A 19,402-nucleotide genomic window follows, 5' to 3' on the forward strand; every position below is an offset into this window, starting at 1 on the left:
GTTAAAGTTAAATCCATTTGTATCATTTATTGAGTATTTAACAACTACGTAATCAGGACTGAGGACAGCAACGCGACAACTGTAATCAGTTTCACATGACATAATTCATGTCACGATATCCTGATGGTGCAAGAACATATGGGACATCAGCTTGTTCCAACAAATACCCACTTAAAATCAGTCAAGACAAATACAAAACATAAAAAAGTCTCTCAGTTGAAATAACTGAACACTTTGGCATAACATCTTGCATTCCTGAAGGAATTTTTCAGAGCCTTTTCCATCATTGATACTAGACTGAAGTCACTTGAAGGCATGCTTAGTGCCATCATGTATCTGAAAATAAACCAATTTCACTGAATTTGTTGTAAAAGCTCTGGAGAAAATCAGACAAACCAAACAAACCAATGTCAACACACTTGAGGGGAAACTGAAACAGGTTGATCTTATTTAGAGACAAGTGGCTTTTTTTTTTTTCAACTTTCAAGGCAGTTTTTTCTTTCCGCTTGAAAAACACAACTATAATGTTAAGACCGAGTTCAACAGCTCGAGGACATTTGTTTCTACCTTGCACAGATCTTCCACCTTTGGCTTTATTACCACAGGCGGGCAAATTGAGCACACGGAGGAAAGCCAGTTGTAATAGTCTTATCTTGTATCGTCCAGGCAAAGCTCTCACTCCCCAGTTTGCTCCAATTATCCCTCAGTGGAATAAGAAAAATGGTTGAAGTTAATTGGCTGCAGTGGATCGTTCTCAGATGTGAACCAAAACTGATACAGATGGAAATATAAGAAAGAGAATCAAGGAGGAGGGCGGAGGGAGGGAAGACGCTTGATTGGAGAGGAGGAAACTTTCCCAGAGAAAACCATAAAACTGATTGATGACTTCCCCCGAGGAATGTTTCCCCAGGTGTGCTTTGTGTGTGTGTGTGTGTGTGTGTGTGTGCTTTGTGTGTGTGTGTGTGTGTGTGTGTGTGTGTGTGTCTAGTAGTTACAGTGCAGTTAAGAAATGCTATCCTTGGACGCAGGACAAGTGCAATAAAGTAAATTGAGTGGTGAAGTAGCACGTTTATGCGTCAATATTGCACTTTGGGAGCATAAACACAAGAGATTTCAGAGAGCTGAGGTGGGACTCAGTTGGTACCATTTAAATAACACAAATTGATAACAGAAATGATTGCTAAAAATGAAACGAGGAAACTGATTAAGAAAACACTTCAGGTGGTCCTTGACAGGTGCCTCATTCTGCCAAAGTTTGCACCCTGCAGCTAAGAGTGTGCTAAGAGACTCAAATCATAATAAACAAAATACCATAGAGGTGTAATTATAAAAGTCAACTTTAAGCCTCTTTGACAGAATAAGAGCATATTTCACAACAAGGGTGTCAGTTTGATGGATTATCTGTGCTTAAATGTTTAAAGTGCAACAAGATGGCATTGTACTTTGGTTTGATAATCAGATATTAATGTGGTGATGCATATAGAAAATGTATTTATTTTGCATCCACATTTATTTCTCAATTACTGGAGCAATGACACCCCATGGACACACTCAAAAGAAACCTCGAATGCATGGTTTGGCACCACAAATTAAAAGATGTGCTTTCTGATGATCTGAAATGGGGCTGTTTTACATTTATAACTAACTTTTATTATGAAGGTACAGAAAAAATATTTATATATTTATATTAATATTCTACAACAACAAACATTCTACAAACAAACCACAACTATGGGTAAAAAGTCAATACAATACCAACATTGCTCGATACTGGAGAAGCATAATCATCACAGTTTTTAACATTTTTAAATTATATTGAAATTTTTCTTTTATATATATATTTTTTTTCCATTAATTAGGTAAAAACATATTTTCATAACACATTCCTCAGTGTATTACGTGGAGATCTATTTTGATTTTATTTTGTAGGATTTTTTATTTGTATTACATTTTTCAATTAATTTTTTTTTTTAAATGTATTTCTTTGTTAATTTCCTATGGATATCTTAAAAATCAATAAAATTGGATCACAAAAAAGCAGATATTTCCACCAAGCCTTTAGTCCGGGAGCATCTTCTGAAAAACGTCAACAATTAGAGTAAAGAAAGTACAATTCGCCGTGTGCTTTACTTCGGGATATCGAGGTCGAGAGGCTGTAAGAAGATCCTCTTTTAACGTGGAGAAGTATCTCACATGTCCCGTCCATTTCAGGGGTCGCCCTCCGTCGTCGAAGTAGATCTTCAAGGAGCTCACGTTCCCTCCCCTCTGACCTTCTCCAATGTATACGGCAGTCTGGAGAGGAAGGAAACGATGGACAGACGTTTGACACAAACTGTCCTGAACCTGCAACAGGGATCTCTCATCGATGTCAAGGATCACCGCTGGACACTACAAGTTAGCACAACAAAATACACAAAAATGGGATCGTTCTTCTTCAAAAAATCTACAAAGAGTATTTTCTTGATGGTAACTATGATGATTTTGTTTTATTGCAACAAGACAGATGTCTGTAATATAAAAAAAAACTTGACTGAAGGCTCTAAGTCATGGTTGGCAAAAACAGCAGAGTGGCAAATGATCCTGGTTGCCATGAATCCAAATGCAATGTTTTTGTTTTTCCAAGCTTCCCTCACTGTGTGCTGGCAGGTGTCGGATGGAGAAGGGGAGCAGACTGTTGTTGTGAAGGAAAACTCACCAATAAAATGAATTTAACGTGCTGCGTTTAAGGATCAAAGGTAAAGAGAAAAGATCAGAGTGAAGCAAGTTTGGAATCTAGAACCTTTTACAGTGAAAAGCAACCTCCTGTTTGTACATAACATGTACGTTTTTGTCCATTATCCACCTTTACAAATGATGTAATAGCTCAAAAATCAAAGCAGATACCTAAATACAAATGAGTGCAAATAATTATTTTTTTTAACTTTTAAATGAGAAACAAATTGGAGTCAATGCAGCTTGTCCAAACGTCCAAAGTTTGACCACTCAGAGGTCAAACTTTGTTAAATTCCTAAATCACTTCCAATGTCATCACTCTATTACAGTATACACATGTTGTGTATGGTCCTAGTGGAATCTAGCAGCGGCAGTTTTATCCTCAAAAGAAGTCAAGCATGTAATGCATGAGTGGTGTTGACAGATGTTGATATTTAAAGTTGTGCCATACGTTGAAAAAGAAACCAGAAATGCATTAAAAAAAAAACTGAACTCCACATTTACATTTCAAGCCTTCACCAGCCAGCTAGCAGCGGCTACAATGCAAAGATGAAAGCCGCCATGATGAAAGCAATCAGACTGCAGACTTTCATCAGCCAACATGAGTCCAAACAGTGGCGTGATTATCAGGCTGCACGGTCTGCAAGATTGGATATGGGTGACTGTAATGTCACATGATTACCGGTAAAAGCTTCAAAACAGGAGGAGCACCACCATCTGAGAAAAAGAGGCTAAAAAAAACATACCCCCAAAAAACCATTGAATTCCCTTAAAAATACCAGAAAACAGCATTTTTTTTGGTGGTGAACATCCGTTATCTTTACATGGAAGCTATTTATTCAGTGATTTTTAGAAGTAGATAATAATTGTGCAAATATTCCAACATCCATCTGAGTTTCATGACACTAATCGAAATATATGAAGCATATTTATATTTGCATCTGCAGGTCTGAAAGAGTCTGAAAATAAAACATAAAAAGGAAAAATGCTCCAGCAACACTTTATTACACATTATATTGGAAATGCTTAATTTGTGCCAGCACCCCCCTACTCTAGTCTGCAGATGAAACAATTCATTTTTCCCTCATATTTCACAGATACTTATGTTTATTTAACTCAATCACTTCAATACAGATGTTTGTGTTTTAAACGGGAGAAATATCAGTGGACCCAAATTGGTTCGGTGCAGCTCTGCAAGGACAGAACATCAGAGGTCACTTCATGACTCAAACTGTGTTTTATATACAGAGTATTCAGTACTACTACTGAGTACTAGTATTAGAGCCAATACCCGTTTGTCTGGGCTTGGTTTTGATCCTCAGCGCCCTCTTGTGGTTGGACATGGCACCACTGAAGTCATTTGTCTCCTTCACTCTGCTGCAGCTCCCACAAACACCGTCATCACCATCCACTGACCTCCACCTGACGGATAAAAACATACTTGATTATGTTCTTTTGGATAAGTTCAGCATTGTGGACAGAAAGGACAGAGATAAAACAGAGAGGTGAAACAGACCTTCCCCTCATAAACCAACAAGCCTTTTTCACTGGCTGCTTGTTTGAACTGGGCTCTGCTTCCAGGTAGCATGTGATGTATATCTACAGGAGACAGTATGACACACACTTTAAGCCACACTTCTTTTTAAACCGCAGATTATTAAATAAACAATAAGTGAAACTTATCTGACAGTGTGGCTGTGGTGCTGGTGGAAGAGGAAAGGTTCAAGTTGAATGTGGAGCAGTTCGTCCTGGACTCTGGGCAGGAAACGGGAGCTCGAGCCGTCCAGCTGTGAGTCTGTAAAACATCTGCAAAGAGCAGGCATGTCCTTATCAGATTCAACCAGTAATTTGGGTGCATTTCTTTAAAGAATGGTACACACAAACCGAACAGATTCATGCATGCAATGTGGGCCGCCTGATTCAGTTCAAAGGAAGTAGTTTTCATTTGGAAAATGAATTGCAGGAACCACTGCAGACATTAAAAGACGTAAAAGGACTCACCCGTGGTGGTCTATGAAGGGGTATCTGGGGTAAGAATTCACATCGGAGGTCAGAGTAGCCACACAGCTGTCTGCATACAGACGCAGAGGAAGGTGATGGTGATCTACAGAGGCCCCCATGTTGACCGCTTCACCCAGGAAGTAAACGGACGACTTTCTCTCGCTGCTCCAGTCATCTGAGGAATGAAAACCGCAAAAATATCCGTACGTTTAATGATTCAGCCACGAAAATATTACTTTTATTTGCCAAAGAGTACATAAACAAAATCCACCTCATTTCACAGATGTATTCTGGGATAATTTGAGCAAGGTTATAACTTTAAAACAGGTCTAAAAGAGGAGCATTTGGCTCGTATGGATAAGAAAACAGTTCCACATAGTAACAGGTTGTAAAAACATACAATACAGGAGCTCTAAGGCCTTGTTTGTGGGCTTTTCTTTCACATTTTCCAAATAGGTCATGTTTAGAGTAAATAGGAGATTGATTATCGACCCGACTGAAATCCAACTCACTTGTCATGAGCCTGAGGTGGAAGTCCAGGTCCAGATGTGTTGACTGGATGGAGATCGGGGGATTGGTTGGTTTCCAGGTTAGTTTCAGGGCCTGGCTGCTCACTGTGTACCTCCTGCAAGGTAGAGGGGCTTCAACAGAAATCCTTTCCATATCTATCCCAGAAACTAGTAGGAAAATGAATAATTCAGAGTTGAAATTACCCTCATAAATTGCCTAATTTATAGCAAATTACTGATTTTATAACTTTTACTTTGAAGATTTTATACTGAAAGGTGTGTTCTGTCTTTTATTTCTATCTTTCCCTTTAAAGCACTTTGTACTTGCGGTTTAAATAAAGTTTGCTTGCTATTCTACACAGCATCCAGGACCATTGTGTGAATGCACCTTCTATATTCACACTGGACTGGAATAGCAGCTTCTTCTGCTCGCAACATGCCTCCAGGTGATGCTGGAGGAGGAGAGTACAGCAGCAGGTTGTTGTAGAGCACAGCACTCTGGGTAAACTACACACAACAGATACAAAGGACACACGAAGCACCATCAATACTAAGCCACTAGATGGCAGCGTTAAGCAACGAGCTGGGTTCTGTTGCATTGGGAGGATTCATGACTAAGAGTGAAGTGTGGTTTTCTGGCTGTTTTACTTCTAAATGTGCTGACTCCACAGTAAAACCAATGTAAAATGTGTATTATTAAGAAGCTCACCGACCGTCACTTTACTCCCACACTCAGTCAGAGGTGCTCTGATGATGTACTCCCCGTTTCCAGACACTCTGGCCGTGCAGTGATCTTGCACGGCACTGACAAGTCCGAGCCTCAAGTGCGTGGGCTCCACAGACCGGCCCGGGTCAAACAGATGAGCTTTCATCACAACCTCCATGCTGTCCTCGTGACATTTCAACACCAACGTCTTGATGTTGTGACCGCCGACGGGATCCCCAAAGTGAGGTTTGTTTGTCTCATGCAAAGAGTCTGTTTCAAGGGCGGCCAGCTCCGAGAAAGACAGGAAGAGAGGCTTGGTCTGGTAAGAGTAGCACTGAAGTGTCACTAATCTAGACAGAATATAGAGAGGAAGTGTGAAGCACAGAGGAGTGAGAGGCATTGTGGTGGTCGGTGCTTTGAAAAACGTCTCTTCTGGTTAAGTTTCCTAATGTGGCCGTCAACATGAGCAAAGAGGAACACACCTGAAAGTCATCACCCTTGATTAGCGACCTGCAGCGTCACAAAAACAATCTGCTTTCATGTTACTTTAGAACAGAAAAACAACTTTATATCCAAAAGTGTTATAAAAAAAAAGCATTTTATTCACAATGAAAAACTGTACATATTGCATTTAAAGGCTGTAATTTGTAGTAAACGTATTGATATGTACCATATAGTTTGCATAAGGAGAGATGTAACAGCGTGTACACGTAATATAACACTGTAAAGGACGAACATATCAATGGCAAAGGCTTCAAACTTTAATCCCAAAATATCTGAGTGTTTAAAAAGGTGCAACAGTTCTTAAAAAGGCTGACACCATTCATATAAAACAGAAGAAGTGTAGTTTGAAACATAAACTCCAGAAACAAGATTTGGCACCAGAATGGTCATAAAAATGTTGGTGCTACAATAGTGTCATAATAGATCATTTCTTTGCAGTTTGCAGCCAAAAGCTAAAATTGAGGTTATTCTGTTGCCTTCTGTGTTTTCATTTCCCTCACAGCTCCCCAGCGTCATGCGTTGTCCCCTTCTCTCGTGTGCTGTCACCTTCTGCCTCCTTGTCCCCTCTTTTGGTCCCCATGTCTCCTTTCCACGCCTCCGTTATACATTCTGAGGGAGAAAAACAGAACAAATCAAAATGGAGGTTTGAGCGACACAGTTCATGTTCAGCAGAGGAAGGAGTGACCCGAGTTCTTTGTATTTAACAGCCTTTGAATACGTGGAGCTAGAACTTTAGATGAGACACTTTCTTTGGGTCACGCGTCGTCTACCTTGCTCCGATGTCTTGAGGACGTGGTTCTTACAGAGGAAGTTCTCCAGCCTCTGGTCCTGATGATGGAAGTACCAGTCCTCCACGACGTCCTCGTACCGCTCCAGCATCGTCTCGCACTGAACACACACACACACACACACACACACAGGGTCGTAAAATACCTTTCAAATTAAAACAATGAAAAGTTTGATTGCGTTTTAACATGTACAACAGTCTCACACACACACACACACACACACACACACACACACACACACACACACACACACCTGTTTTTTCATGTCTGACACCTCTACAGAGGGTTCGTCCCACAGCTCAAACGGCAGACCCAGATCCACTTTAACTCCTTTGTGGACCAGGTTCTTCAGAGTTGACATGGTCTGACTGGTACCCTGTAAAACATACACACCAGCTGGATGAAACTTTGATATTACCAATGACAGGAGCACAAAACAAGCAAAATATTGGGGGTAGATTTGTCTTTTAAATGTGGAACATACTAGATTTAATGAATGGGAAACGGATATACGTCACCTTGGCATATCGGAGGCTGCCGGGCCTCTCTGCGTGGACACTATACTGAAGGATGCGCTCACATATGTCGTCCACCGCCTCAGTCAGCCGGGTTTCCCTGGGGTCAGAATACAGGTTTAAATACTGGCTATTTACTTGCAATGTCTCGACTCCAGGGTGTCTTCCTCTTCCTATTAAAGTGACTTGACTTACGAGGTGTTGTATTTAATCTTTCTTCTTCTCTTGCCCGTGTCCAGCACCTCTCCGACCTCCAGGACTTCTTTGGAGCGACCGGTTTTCTCCAGCGCGTCCTGCAGCTCCACCGTTAAAAACTTACACACTGACAGACGGTAGAAACACAGGAATTGAACCATTTTAAAAACTATTTACACGTCAGAGGGTTTTCGCATACGCTCGAGGACACAAAACCATGCAAACGCGTGCCATACCGCTGTCATAACGTCACGTAAATAGCGTCATAACAGCTGGCTATAGTGCCGCTTCTTCGTACCTACCTTCGCATTTGTTCGGCAGTCTCTCGTCTTCTTCTGCTGTAACAGAACAGAAGACACTAAACACAACCAGGATATAAAGTTTCATCGCAACAGTTTGTTCTTCAACTTTCAGGCGAGACAAAAGTTTAATATCTCGGCAGCCACATCGGCATTTCGGCAAGTTGAAACTGCGCATGCGTAGCACATCTCAACAGACACGGCTAGTAGATGCCTGGTGGATGGATTTCAGGGAAGATTGTCGATAGACGAAAACGCCATTCGCACTAAATGAGAAAATAAATTTCATTATGTTGCACTTTTTACCTCCAACCTTCACTTATTTCATTCATATTATTTTGTTCAGTTTAAACATATTTATTCTAATTTGAGTTAGTTTTCAGGCCCATTTATCATGACTGCTATTGTGTTATGAGTAGTTTTACACACATTTTCTGGGTTCATAGTTATTGGGATAGTTGTGAAGAACTCGTACGAAAATGATATACGGCCATGTATGAACGAATATTTTATTAATATACAGTATAAAACTATTTGTCAGTATGTAGAAGAAGTACATGTGTACATTGTATAGTTGTAGAAATGCATATAATGCAAATATATATCATACGATGGCAGGCTATTGCCTACTAATTTATTCAACATTAGAATACAACATTTTTATATTGTTTATACCTAATAAGTAAAACAAATTGGCTATGCATTACTTAATATAGGTAATAAGCCTATGTAAATACATAATCTATTAAATATGTTATAATATATAATATAATATATAATGTATATAAGAAAAGAAGCTGCGGTATTTAAATAAAAAGTAGGGTATTCAAAAGTATTTTCTTAATCAGAAACATAAAACCAATGGCATTAAGTCAAGAATAAGAACATATGAAATAATTCCATATTTTGTCATAACAACTGGATGAAAAAACAACAACAAACAAATAATAAATGAATACCTCATTTATCAACAAAATAAAACAGATTTTGAAATATATGGACAATAAGACACTTTTATTAATTTGAGGTTTTGATACTAATTGTGCTATTTCCCTTTATTTACATGTTGCTATGTCAACTGCTTTTCAATCATGATGAATTGTCTTCTTTTGTTCCTCACAAAAGGCATTCAGCTGAAACAGGATTTCTAATTTATCAGCCCTGAGTTGCTGCTGCGGGTCGATCACACAGGAATGGGGGGATAATTAGCTTGTCATTTGGCAGCGAGGTGGTTAAAATAGAAGGCACGTGCCTCTTGGTTTCTCAGGTGTCAGGGGAAACACACTCGACAGTCAACAGATACCCGAGGAGTCTGTGCGGGAGAAGATAGAGAGGAGGGGAGAGGAGGGAAGAGGGGAGACCAAAAAGATAAGACAGAAAACATAGGAGAGAGGGGAAGTGTGGACCACATGAGGACAGAACAGAAAAGCTGTACGATACGAGGGAAGGAAAAGAAGAAGCTCACTCACCAACCAGAAGTGAGTGACACACATATGCACACACACACGCACACGCACACGCACACGCACACACACACTCCTTCAAAAATATTTGTTTATGTTCTCCAGCTGCAGAACAGTTTTCACACAGGCGTCAGAGGATAAAGTGTTCATCTTAAGTGTCTGAAACTCAAGAGTAACTGCAGTAACTGTGGTGTGTTACTGGCTTCCATGGCTATAATTGTGTGTTGTCTTAGCGAGGTGACTGTCTGTCTATTGTCTGTGTGGAGGGGGATACAGTTACAGCAGTGTCACCCTGCGCTGTAAGTCAAGGCTGTATGCACATGGACACACACACACACTCAGAGGCTGTTAAGTAGGCCTATATACACACACACACACACACACACACACACACACACACACACACACACACACACACACACACACACACACACACACACACTCATAATGGATGGTGTCAGGGAACTTGCAGTGCTCACATCAAGCTGTACTTTTTACCCTGCAGCTTTATTCATAGAGTAGTTTTCTTATATTTTTTTTATGATTTCATATTTTGTTTCCATCCAGGTCCAGTGAAACAAATCTCTCACATGTCACTGGGTTAAGTGTCCGGAGGGAATGAGTCGGACGCTCCCGACAGATTTAGAGGACAGAAGGAGAAAGTGTCTCTCAGCTCTTAACAGCTGACTCTGGCACAAAGAAGAACAAGAAGAATGAGATGACAAATGCTGGTGATTTGTGCCATTTTGTATTGCATCGGATAAATTAGGATTCCCTCAGTGACCGAAGGAGGACATGGTCCAGGAGCTTAGTTTCATCTCAGGAACGCAAGTGGATAAACTTCTAGTCTGACTTTAAGGTAATAGATATTTACCTGCAGTCTATAATATAAAAATGGGATACACCTCTCTAATGTATAACCAGTGACATATCACAATCTAATGCTGCTAATAATGATAGAATAAGGTCACTAATAATCTAAATATAAACTGAATGGCAGCAATAAACCCACATTACTGGAACAGTCTATCACTCAAAGCCCTTTTAATACACAATAATATTTGTCTATATATGCATATTAATAATATATTGTCTAATGTTTCTGATGCTGCCAGAGGATGTGTAGATCAGTAATGTGTGATGTCAAACTTGTATTATGAACTTTAAAATAATGTATAGTTATTAAAGAATCGTTTCTTGTATCTTTAGTTGTAGTTGTGAATTAACAGAACCATCAATTTATAATTGTTAACTGCGAGTTAAATCATTCTTTAGTCAACAAAAAAGCTTTAAGTGGATAAAAGCTTCTCATGCTGGAGCTTCGTGAAACAACGAAAGAGTCCTCTCTTCTTCCACAAGCTATGAAGCGGCCTGTAAGCATGCTCTGTGTTAGCACCGTGTATTTACATGTTCAGTTCACTCTTTATTGTCTCGTATGGGAACTTTTCCTTGCAGCGCAGCAAAAACAAACAGGCCAAAACATCACACAGCAAATTAAATAAAAGACATACATTTTAAAAATTAATACACAGTACGAGTAAAATGAAAAGCAATGAACAAAAACAAGTGCTAATTAATAGATATCTTTATTGTACACACAATAGAGTCTTGGCAACATCATGAATGTTTCCTGAAAATGAACCAAACTAAACCAACAAATATGACGACGTCCAAGAAAAACAATTTCTGGACAATTGCAGCTAGATGTGTTTAAGACGCGCAAAAACAAAAATGTAAATAACATATGAATTAATATATTTTACTTAACTGTGACGTATCATTCATAATTGATGGTCTATTCGATTTTAAGTGATTTTCTTTTACATTTGGTCTCTGCATTTGTGTCATGAATTTCTTATGCTTTAATTAATCATAGATCGTGAACGAGTGTTACCTTCATATGTTTTCCTCCTGTTTATCCGTCTCTCTGCATAAATATGATACAGGAAAAGCAAAACCTCGCTGATAATTGACGACACTGACCTGTGAGGTATCTGCAGACCCAAGCTCCTGCAAGGTTTCGTCTCTGTTTTCCCTCTCTGCACAGCAAGACCCTCAGTTGACCCTGCCATCAACACACACACACACACACACACACACACACACACACACACACACACACACACCTGGCATACTCTCGTCGACACACACACCAGTTGATGCTCATATACACACACACGCTGCTGACTCAGGGACCCCAGCAGTTCATATCACTGATGACTAAAACGGCAGCATTACCTTACTGCTGCCCTCACCCTATCCCCTCAACACACACACACACACACACACACACACACACACACACACACACACACACACACACACACACACACACACACACACACAGACCCTGCAGGACCTCCAGCTACCTCAGCTATGAGCTATGTAACCCTTTAGATGTCCACTGGCTTTCATATTTTAAGTGGAGTTTAACTATTTTAGGCAATTTAAATATAGTTTTTTTTATTCAAAAGCTATAACGGATATATTACTTCTGTGTTTACAATATTAGTCAACCCAGCTTATGTATTTTGCTGACTGATGTTGATTCATTCAGCCATAAAACATGTTACTCACCAGCATATTAGCACACTGAATGTTTGTCTTGTGATTAACTATGCAAACAAAGATAATCAGTGTTAAGGCAAGTTGACAAATGAGCCTCTCGTTCCTTCAGTAAAACAAACAACATTATGACTAAAGACGCTGATGTTTGAATAACTGTCTCCTGTTCTTTTTTTACAGGTGCAATTCCTCTGTCTTTTACTTTGACACATTGCTGTTTTTATTTGAATATGCTGACAGTGTAACTCTATGCTGCTCCATGCTCATTTCCATATAAACTATTCATCTGTCCCATTCCTCATCTTCTTTCCACCCGTCCTAAAGCCTCTCCTCTCCAGCCGCAATGCCCGAACGAGTGAACAATTTCCAGGGTCAAAGCTTTCACAAGCTGAGGCGGTCCTGCCTGCGTCGAGGCGCGCTCTTCAAGGATCCCCTGTTCCCCGCCACCGCACAGTCCCTCTTCTACAAGAGGGAGTCCCCGCCGGGACTGACCTGGAAGAGGCCGACGGTGAGTGTTGACGCGAAGGGAGAAGCTCTTCCCCGAAATTGTATTAAATAGATTTCTGAATTATTATTTTTACCAGTCCGCATTGCCACATGTTGGTAGTTCAAACCAGTTCAAACAACAGCAAAGAGTTATTTTACAAATATATCTCCTCTCCTCCCTCATCTAAATCGAGAGGCCGGAGCAGCATGCCACGTTTCCATCAGATTAGATTTAATTAAAGTACTTTCTATTATAGGAGAGGCGTCAGACAGTGAGACCTTGAGTGGTGTGGGATGCCGATGGACCACTCTATTGGTGTGTGTGTATGTGTGTGTGTGTGTGTGTGTGTGTGCGTGTGTACAGCTGAGTTCAGAAAAAGCAGCAGCCAATTTAAATAGCCCAGGTGTTTTTAGCCCAGTGTTGAGATGGGTGCAGCTGTGTATCAGTGTTTATTGTTGCTTCAGCAAGAGCCTTTAATGGGGCCGATGAAGTGGGCGTTTAAAGTCAAGGTTAAATTATTTATTGTCCAGTGTCAATGGCCAAAAACCAAAATACAATAGTGCAAGGACTTGTTAGGAAATGGATTATGCATGTATAAACAACAAAGTGCCATTATACAGTGAAGAAGTGTGATAAAGACTTCAAAATGAGTCAAAATGAGCATTTGTGTCACAAACTCTGTCATTTGTCTTTTCAATTATTTTGGAAGGGTCACACAAATGTACATACAATTAAGTCTAATCCCCAAAGCTTTTTCTCTAAAAGAAAAAAGAAAAAAGAAATCTTAGTTTTTGCATTTCTTCACCAAATTAAATTCAAGCCTTCTAAAGACCATGCAATGTAATACATTTCTCACTGTCATACTGGTGAAAGAATGACTGAAAACCAGTAGGGCCAACAAAGCCAACAATCATCAATTATGTGCATAAAATAAAATAAATTGTTTTTGTACTTCCCAGTTGTTTATACAACAATTCCTAGTAAATTAATCAATAATGTGACCGGGACCCATGCCGATCACTGACTGAGGAATTAACCGATTAAACATAATAAGTTATAGCTGTATTTGCAAGTAGTAAAATGTGCAAAAATACTTACAACGTATATAAATGAAAATTGTAATACTTGCGAAAAGCCTTATTTTAGTTTTTTAGAAACGCAATGCTTTTATAGACTTTTGAAGACCTACAGATGCTATGAATTGGTCCTAATTCATCTCCATATTCAGAAATGCTCGTGTATTTTGTTCGGTAGTTCATGAAGTTCATTCAGTGTGAGGGCCAAACCTTCAGCGCTCTTAATGTGAAACCATGTTGGTGATTAATTTGTTGATTCAGGGCAGAAGAGAAACGGTTAATGGTATTGTGTTCCTAATGCTACACTCAGGTATTTTAAGCGTGTATCAACAGGGAGTCGGATGATAGGGTGACATCTGTCGCACACACACGCACACACACGCACACGCACACACACACACACACACACACACACACACAGAAACAGCATGGACTCACTCTATAACTTCCCATTAACTTCCTAATCTAGGTGGCCTCTTACTTGTTATGAAGTTGATATCATCACAAGGAAGGTTCATATCTTGTCTGGAGTTACATTTAATGAAGTTGGGACCACTGAGTGTGTATTTGTGTGTCCAGCGGCACCTCCACTGTCACCTGACCCTGATCAACAGATCCACACAGACAGGATCTGTCTCCTCAGCAGTGCTCTGACACTCACAGGCCTCGAGCAACACTGACACTACTAACTGCTGCAATCATTAACCAAAGTTTGTTCAAAGCTGCTGTATCCTCAATGTTTATATGTCAACAGTGGATCAAATGTGCCAAGTGAAAGGGGTAAAACACACAGAGAATTACCACCTGACTCTGCAGTTCCCCTCAGGTCTACGGAGCGATTTTGGGGTTTTCTGACCCGCAACTTTATCTCATTTTAGTTCAGTCTCACCACTCTCATAAGCATTATTTCATGCAGCGGCAGGCAGCTGGATTTTAAAACCCATTGTACACTATACAGAACCAAATAACAGAAGTGAGCGACTATAGCGGACGTTCTGTAGCATATAGCAGCCAGATATCTGGAGAGCAAATGGAGCGAAAGGGAGACAGAATATTAGACTTCCATGTGTCAGGTGACCAAAAATATGACTTCAAATGAATGCTAATGTTTCTCCTTGTCTGTTTGATTTATAAATAAGCCAAAACTTGAAGTCTCTTTCCTCTAAACACACCACAGGAGATATGTAAGGACCCCCGTCTGTTTGTTGACGGCATCAGCACTCGTGACTTGCACCAAGGCAGTCTGGGTAACTGCTGGATGGTGGCTGCCATTTCCTGCTTAGCATCTGAGCCATCTCTGTGGAAGAAGGTTGAGTATTTGTGTTCCTCTGTCGTCCTTTTCGCTTTTTCTTCTTTCTTTTCCAATCCTCTTTTCTTTCCCTCACGGCTTCATCTCATCTCCCACCTCGCCTCCTCCCCAGGTGATCCCAGACCATGTGGGCCAGGAGTGGAATCCGAAGCATCTCGACCTGTACGCAGGCATCTTCCATTTCCGGTTCTGGAGACTCGGCCGTTGGATGGACGTCGTTGTGGACGACCGTCTGCCGGTCAGCGCGGACGGAGTGCTGCTCTTCTGCCGCTCGGCCACACCACGAGAGTTTTGGAGCGCCCTGCTGGAAAAGGCCTACGCCAAGTAAGAACTCTAGAATTGTAGATTCCTCCCCTCTTTAGGATTCAGTCTAGTCTCAGCCAGCTACTAAAGCCCTACCAGCCCCATGTGCCATATCAACCGTGGAAGCACATCGGCACCCACCTTAGCAACATGCGCAAATGCTCTAGTTTCCACCACAAACAAACACCTGTGGAGTGAGACATGGGAAAGGGAGAAGAGCGTAATGTTATGAATCATTCAGTCAATCTATCTGGTTACTCTCCAGGCTAAACGGCTGCTACGAGGCCCTGGAGGGAGGAAACACTACAGAGGCACTAATCGACTTCACCGGCGGGGTTTCGGAGCCCCTCAGCATGGATCGTGAGGCCCTCAGCCTGCACAGCGATCAGAGGAGGGCGTTCTTCCAGACATTAGCTAAGGCTCATGAACGTAAAGCCCTCATCACCTGCTCCATACGGGTAGAGCCCAGTATCTCGGAGTATCTTCAAGCAAAAGAGATGCACGATGTGCCAGAAATGCAGCGACTCAGATAAGTTGAATGCATTGTTGTATGTATTATTTCTCAGCCAGCAGAGGGGGAGACAGTGGAGTCGGTGTTGGACTGTGGCCTGGTGCGAGGACACGCCTACGGGATCACAGCAGTGAGGAAGGTGAGGCTCGGAGAGACGGTGCCGGGCTGGAAGTCCCGACTCTTCATGGTGCGCATGAGGAACCCGTGGGGGACCACACACTGGACGGGTGCCTGGAGTCAGGGGTGAGGGTACTTTGAACTCTGCGCTGGCTTCCCCTGCCACATGTCCGACTGCTGCTGAGTGCATCATACGTTTTGCTGGAGCTGTGGGAGAGTTTAACCGCGTCGGTCTGTTTTTACAACATTTTATAATTTCAATTTCCGACATTTTACAATAGTGTCGGAATTGTTTTACAAGAGACATCTGCCATTTGCATTATGAAAGTCTGAGAAACTCTGAAAATGGCCAAAATGGACCTATAAAGGGTTCCAGAAGTTGAAACGCTACTTGTACTTTTCACATGTCATTTGCAGTGTGTTGAACCCTGCAGCTCTGCTTTTTAATTCCCCTGCTGCCTTTGGCATTATTCTCCTTGCACGCCCCCTGCAGGTCGCAGCAGTGGCAACAGATGAGTCGCGCAGAGAGGGAAAAGACGGGCCTGATTGTCCGAGATGTTGGGGAGTTCTGGTAGATTTTCATGCTTTATTATTTTACCTCATACCTCAGCATGGAAAGACTAAAAGTGGTCATGTAGCATGATTGAAATCTTGCTGATTCTTCACACAAATGTCCTGTTATTCTCCTGCAAATGAATTTCCTCTCCTGTTCCTCAGGATGGATTTGGAGGATTTCTGTCACTACTTCACAGACGTGGTGGTGTGCCGGCTGGTGGAGAGGGCTCTGCTGTGGCCGAGCTCTCACTGGAGGGAAGTGCGTCGCTATGGAGAGTGGGCTCGTGCCCCCACTACTACGGGGACCCCTCCGTCCGCCGTCTTCCACAGCAACCACGCGCTGAGCTTGGGGAAGAACAACGCCAAACCCGGAGTGACCAAGCAGCGAGGTAACTGGAAGGAGGCCAGACTTGGGGAGAGTCAGCCGAAGAAGGGAGGGGAAGGAGGAAAGTGTGAGCGAGAGAAGGCTGTGAAAAAGGTGACAAAGGAAGACAACGGTGGAGAGGTGGGAGGATGGGAGACACAGATGGATAAGAGGAGTCGATGTGGAGGATGCATCAACCACAGAGACACTTTCCTGCACAATCCACAGGTAAAACTGAAGTGGAAACTCTTCTACATGATGAGTGCATGGATTCTTTTAACATGTTTTTTCTTTCTGACTCTCTAGTTCATGTTTGAGGTGAGAGGCAAAGAGCAGGAGGTGCTCATCTGTCTGCAGCAGGCGGACAGGAGGATACAGAGGAAAGATGGAGGAGGAGATAACCTGCCTATTGGCTTCGAGGTGCTGAAGGTGAGCGGTTCACCGTCCGAAATGTAAACAAAGACTTTTTTTTCAGATCTCACAGAAATAATGATTTCCCCCGCTGCCTTGCCGTGGCACCAGGTGGAGGTGAACCGCTGCAGCCGGGTGCAGTGTGTGGTGGAGCAGGCGGCCAGCTCGGTGTACATGGACTCCCGCAGTGTGACGCTGAGGGGGACTCTGGCTCCAGGGCGCTACGTCGTGCTGCCCACCACCTTCCTGCCGGGCGTCACAGGACGCTTCCTGCTACGCCTCTTCTGCCATTCCCATGTCAGACTCAGGTCTGTCACAGATGTTAGTGTGTGACAAACAACTTCTTATGCTCATGAAATTAGCTTCAACAAGATGCTGCGTCAACGTAACGTGACATCCTTGTTTTTGTTCGTTTTGAATTTGTATTCCAAACACAACTGTTTTTCTGCTGTGAGAAATCTTCCTAAATGATTTTATCCCAAATGTTTGAAACAACACATGGAACACATTCATACATTAAAGAGGAAATGATTATGGTATTAGATAAGTTTGCAACGATTCAGTGCATTCATTTCAAAATGTATACCTTATTGCAAGAGTGCGTGATGTAGATTTTACATAGATTCATTATTCTAGTATTTTTATACTGTGGAAATGAAAACCAGGAACACAAAATGATGCAACAAATAAACATATAAAGTGGGAACAAATATTAAGAATAAAAAGAATCACCACACAAAGAAACTGTAATAATTCCTTTACTTTTACAGGAACAGTATGTTTCTTGCTTTTGATTTAACTGAACCCTCATGCCCATCCTCCTTTTGTTCCATCTTTTTTGTGTGTGTAGGGAATTGAGGGAGGATTTGCCGTCTCCCTCTGTCTTCCAGTGTTTTCTACCTCAACCCGCTGTGGTGACCACAGTCCACCTCCGCAGGGCTTCAGGACTCGGCCTTCCCAAACAGACAGGTGGAGAGGGCACCGTGTTTGTGGTTGCAGGCCTACTTCTTCTCTTGCTCCTTCTTTACACCCTGCCGTGTTGTGTGTGTGTGTTGTGATCCACAGCTCCAGATGTTTATGCCATAGTGCGGTGTGAGAATGACACCATTAGGACGCAAGTTTTCAAGGCGGAGGGAAACCCCGAGTTCAACCTCAGAGCTGTTTTCTACAGGAGATACCCCGGCACACCCATCTCTATTGAGGTTTGACCAATCCATATTCCTCTCTCTTTCTCTCTCACACGCACACTCACACTCACTCACACACACACACACACACACACACACACACACACACAGTCAACCCTGTCTTGTGTGCAGTTGTGGAGCAGGGGTCGGCTGTGGGACTGCGTGCTCGGCGAGGCTCGACTCCAGACGGCAGAGTCCGAGAGGAATCGGAGCCACGTGATCGATCTGCGAGGCGGCCAATCGCGTTCAGGATGCCGAGGGTGCGTCTACGTTGAGACGTCCTCCAGCGTCTGCCTCACAGACTTGTGACGAACAGTGTCGTCATCGTTCATCGATGCATGGCAACCGACGTTCCTCCAAGGAAGGAGTTGATGGACGAACTAATAAAAGCGAAAACTTTACGGATGAAGTCAAAGGCGTGTCGAGTATTTCACTATTCACTGTATATGCTCTGTGGTGATCTGCTGGTCAGACGTGAAGGTGGGCATCCGTCATGACTTCAGCAGTCTATATCAAAAGGAAATTTCAAACTGCTGCCAAAATAACTTTGTGTGCTATTATATTTAATATTATTGCTGTTGTTTTTGTCATGTGTCTTCTTGCTGTTGCTGTCATTAAAAGTGTCACATGATTTTTCAAATTATTCATCTTGTTCATGTGCTTGAATGTAAATGTACAACATCACATTTGCATATGTGTTATGAAAACATTTTCTAATGATTAAATAATTAACACAGTGCGAGTTTTGTCATTTTTATTATGGCTAAATATAAAATATTGCAGGATTTAAATGATGGAAATCATTTTATAGACTTCACATTTGAA

General features: G+C 41.9%; 2 protein-coding genes and 1 pseudogene across 3 annotated transcripts; 1 reads left to right on the top strand and 2 right to left on the bottom strand.

The window, feature by feature from the left end:
* Positions 1 to 3,736: 3,736 nt before the first annotated feature.
* LOC137874899 (zona pellucida sperm-binding protein 3-like) lies at positions 3,737 to 6,421 on the bottom strand (annotated as a pseudogene).
* Positions 6,422 to 6,507: 86 nt separating this feature from the next.
* cnpy4 (canopy FGF signaling regulator 4) lies at positions 6,508 to 8,398 on the bottom strand. The gene is made up of 6 exons (XM_068713873.1): positions 8,233 to 8,398; positions 7,931 to 8,057; positions 7,739 to 7,835; positions 7,474 to 7,596; positions 7,203 to 7,320; positions 6,508 to 7,041 (listed from the first exon to the last, which is right to left on the bottom strand). The coding sequence occupies exons 1-6, from the start codon at positions 8,315 to 8,317 to the stop codon at positions 6,929 to 6,931; spliced, it is 663 nt and encodes a 220-aa protein (XP_068569974.1). The 5' UTR covers positions 8,318 to 8,398; the 3' UTR covers positions 6,508 to 6,928.
* A 2,196-nt stretch (positions 8,399 to 10,594) lies between these two features.
* Positions 10,595 to 19,316, top strand: si:dkey-19b23.12 (calpain 5-like). 2 transcript variants are annotated; one of them, XM_068713334.1, is made up of 12 exons: positions 10,597 to 12,765; positions 14,998 to 15,129; positions 15,242 to 15,453; positions 15,698 to 15,890; positions 15,999 to 16,186; positions 16,554 to 16,631; positions 16,778 to 17,207; positions 17,286 to 17,408; positions 17,502 to 17,698; positions 18,241 to 18,359; positions 18,456 to 18,592; positions 18,710 to 19,316. In XM_068713334.1, exons 1-12 carry the CDS (start codon positions 12,601 to 12,603, stop codon positions 18,884 to 18,886), a joined length of 2,151 nt encoding a protein of 716 aa, XP_068569435.1. In that variant the 5' UTR covers positions 10,597 to 12,600; the 3' UTR covers positions 18,887 to 19,316. The 2 variants fall into 2 exon arrangements, with proteins under 2 accessions (XP_068569436.1, XP_068569435.1); XM_068713335.1 differs by lacking the exon at positions 18,710 to 19,316 and having other exon boundaries at positions 10,595 to 12,765; positions 17,502 to 17,711; positions 18,456 to 18,580.
* Positions 19,317 to 19,402: the final 86 nt, after the last annotated feature.

Source organism: Cebidichthys violaceus, unplaced genomic scaffold (assembly GCF_023349555.1).
Source record: "Cebidichthys violaceus isolate CVI_PGR_0920_01 unplaced genomic scaffold, fCebVio1.0.p SCAF_19, whole genome shotgun sequence".
Lineage (NCBI taxonomy): Eukaryota > Metazoa > Chordata > Actinopteri > Perciformes > Stichaeidae > Cebidichthys > Cebidichthys violaceus.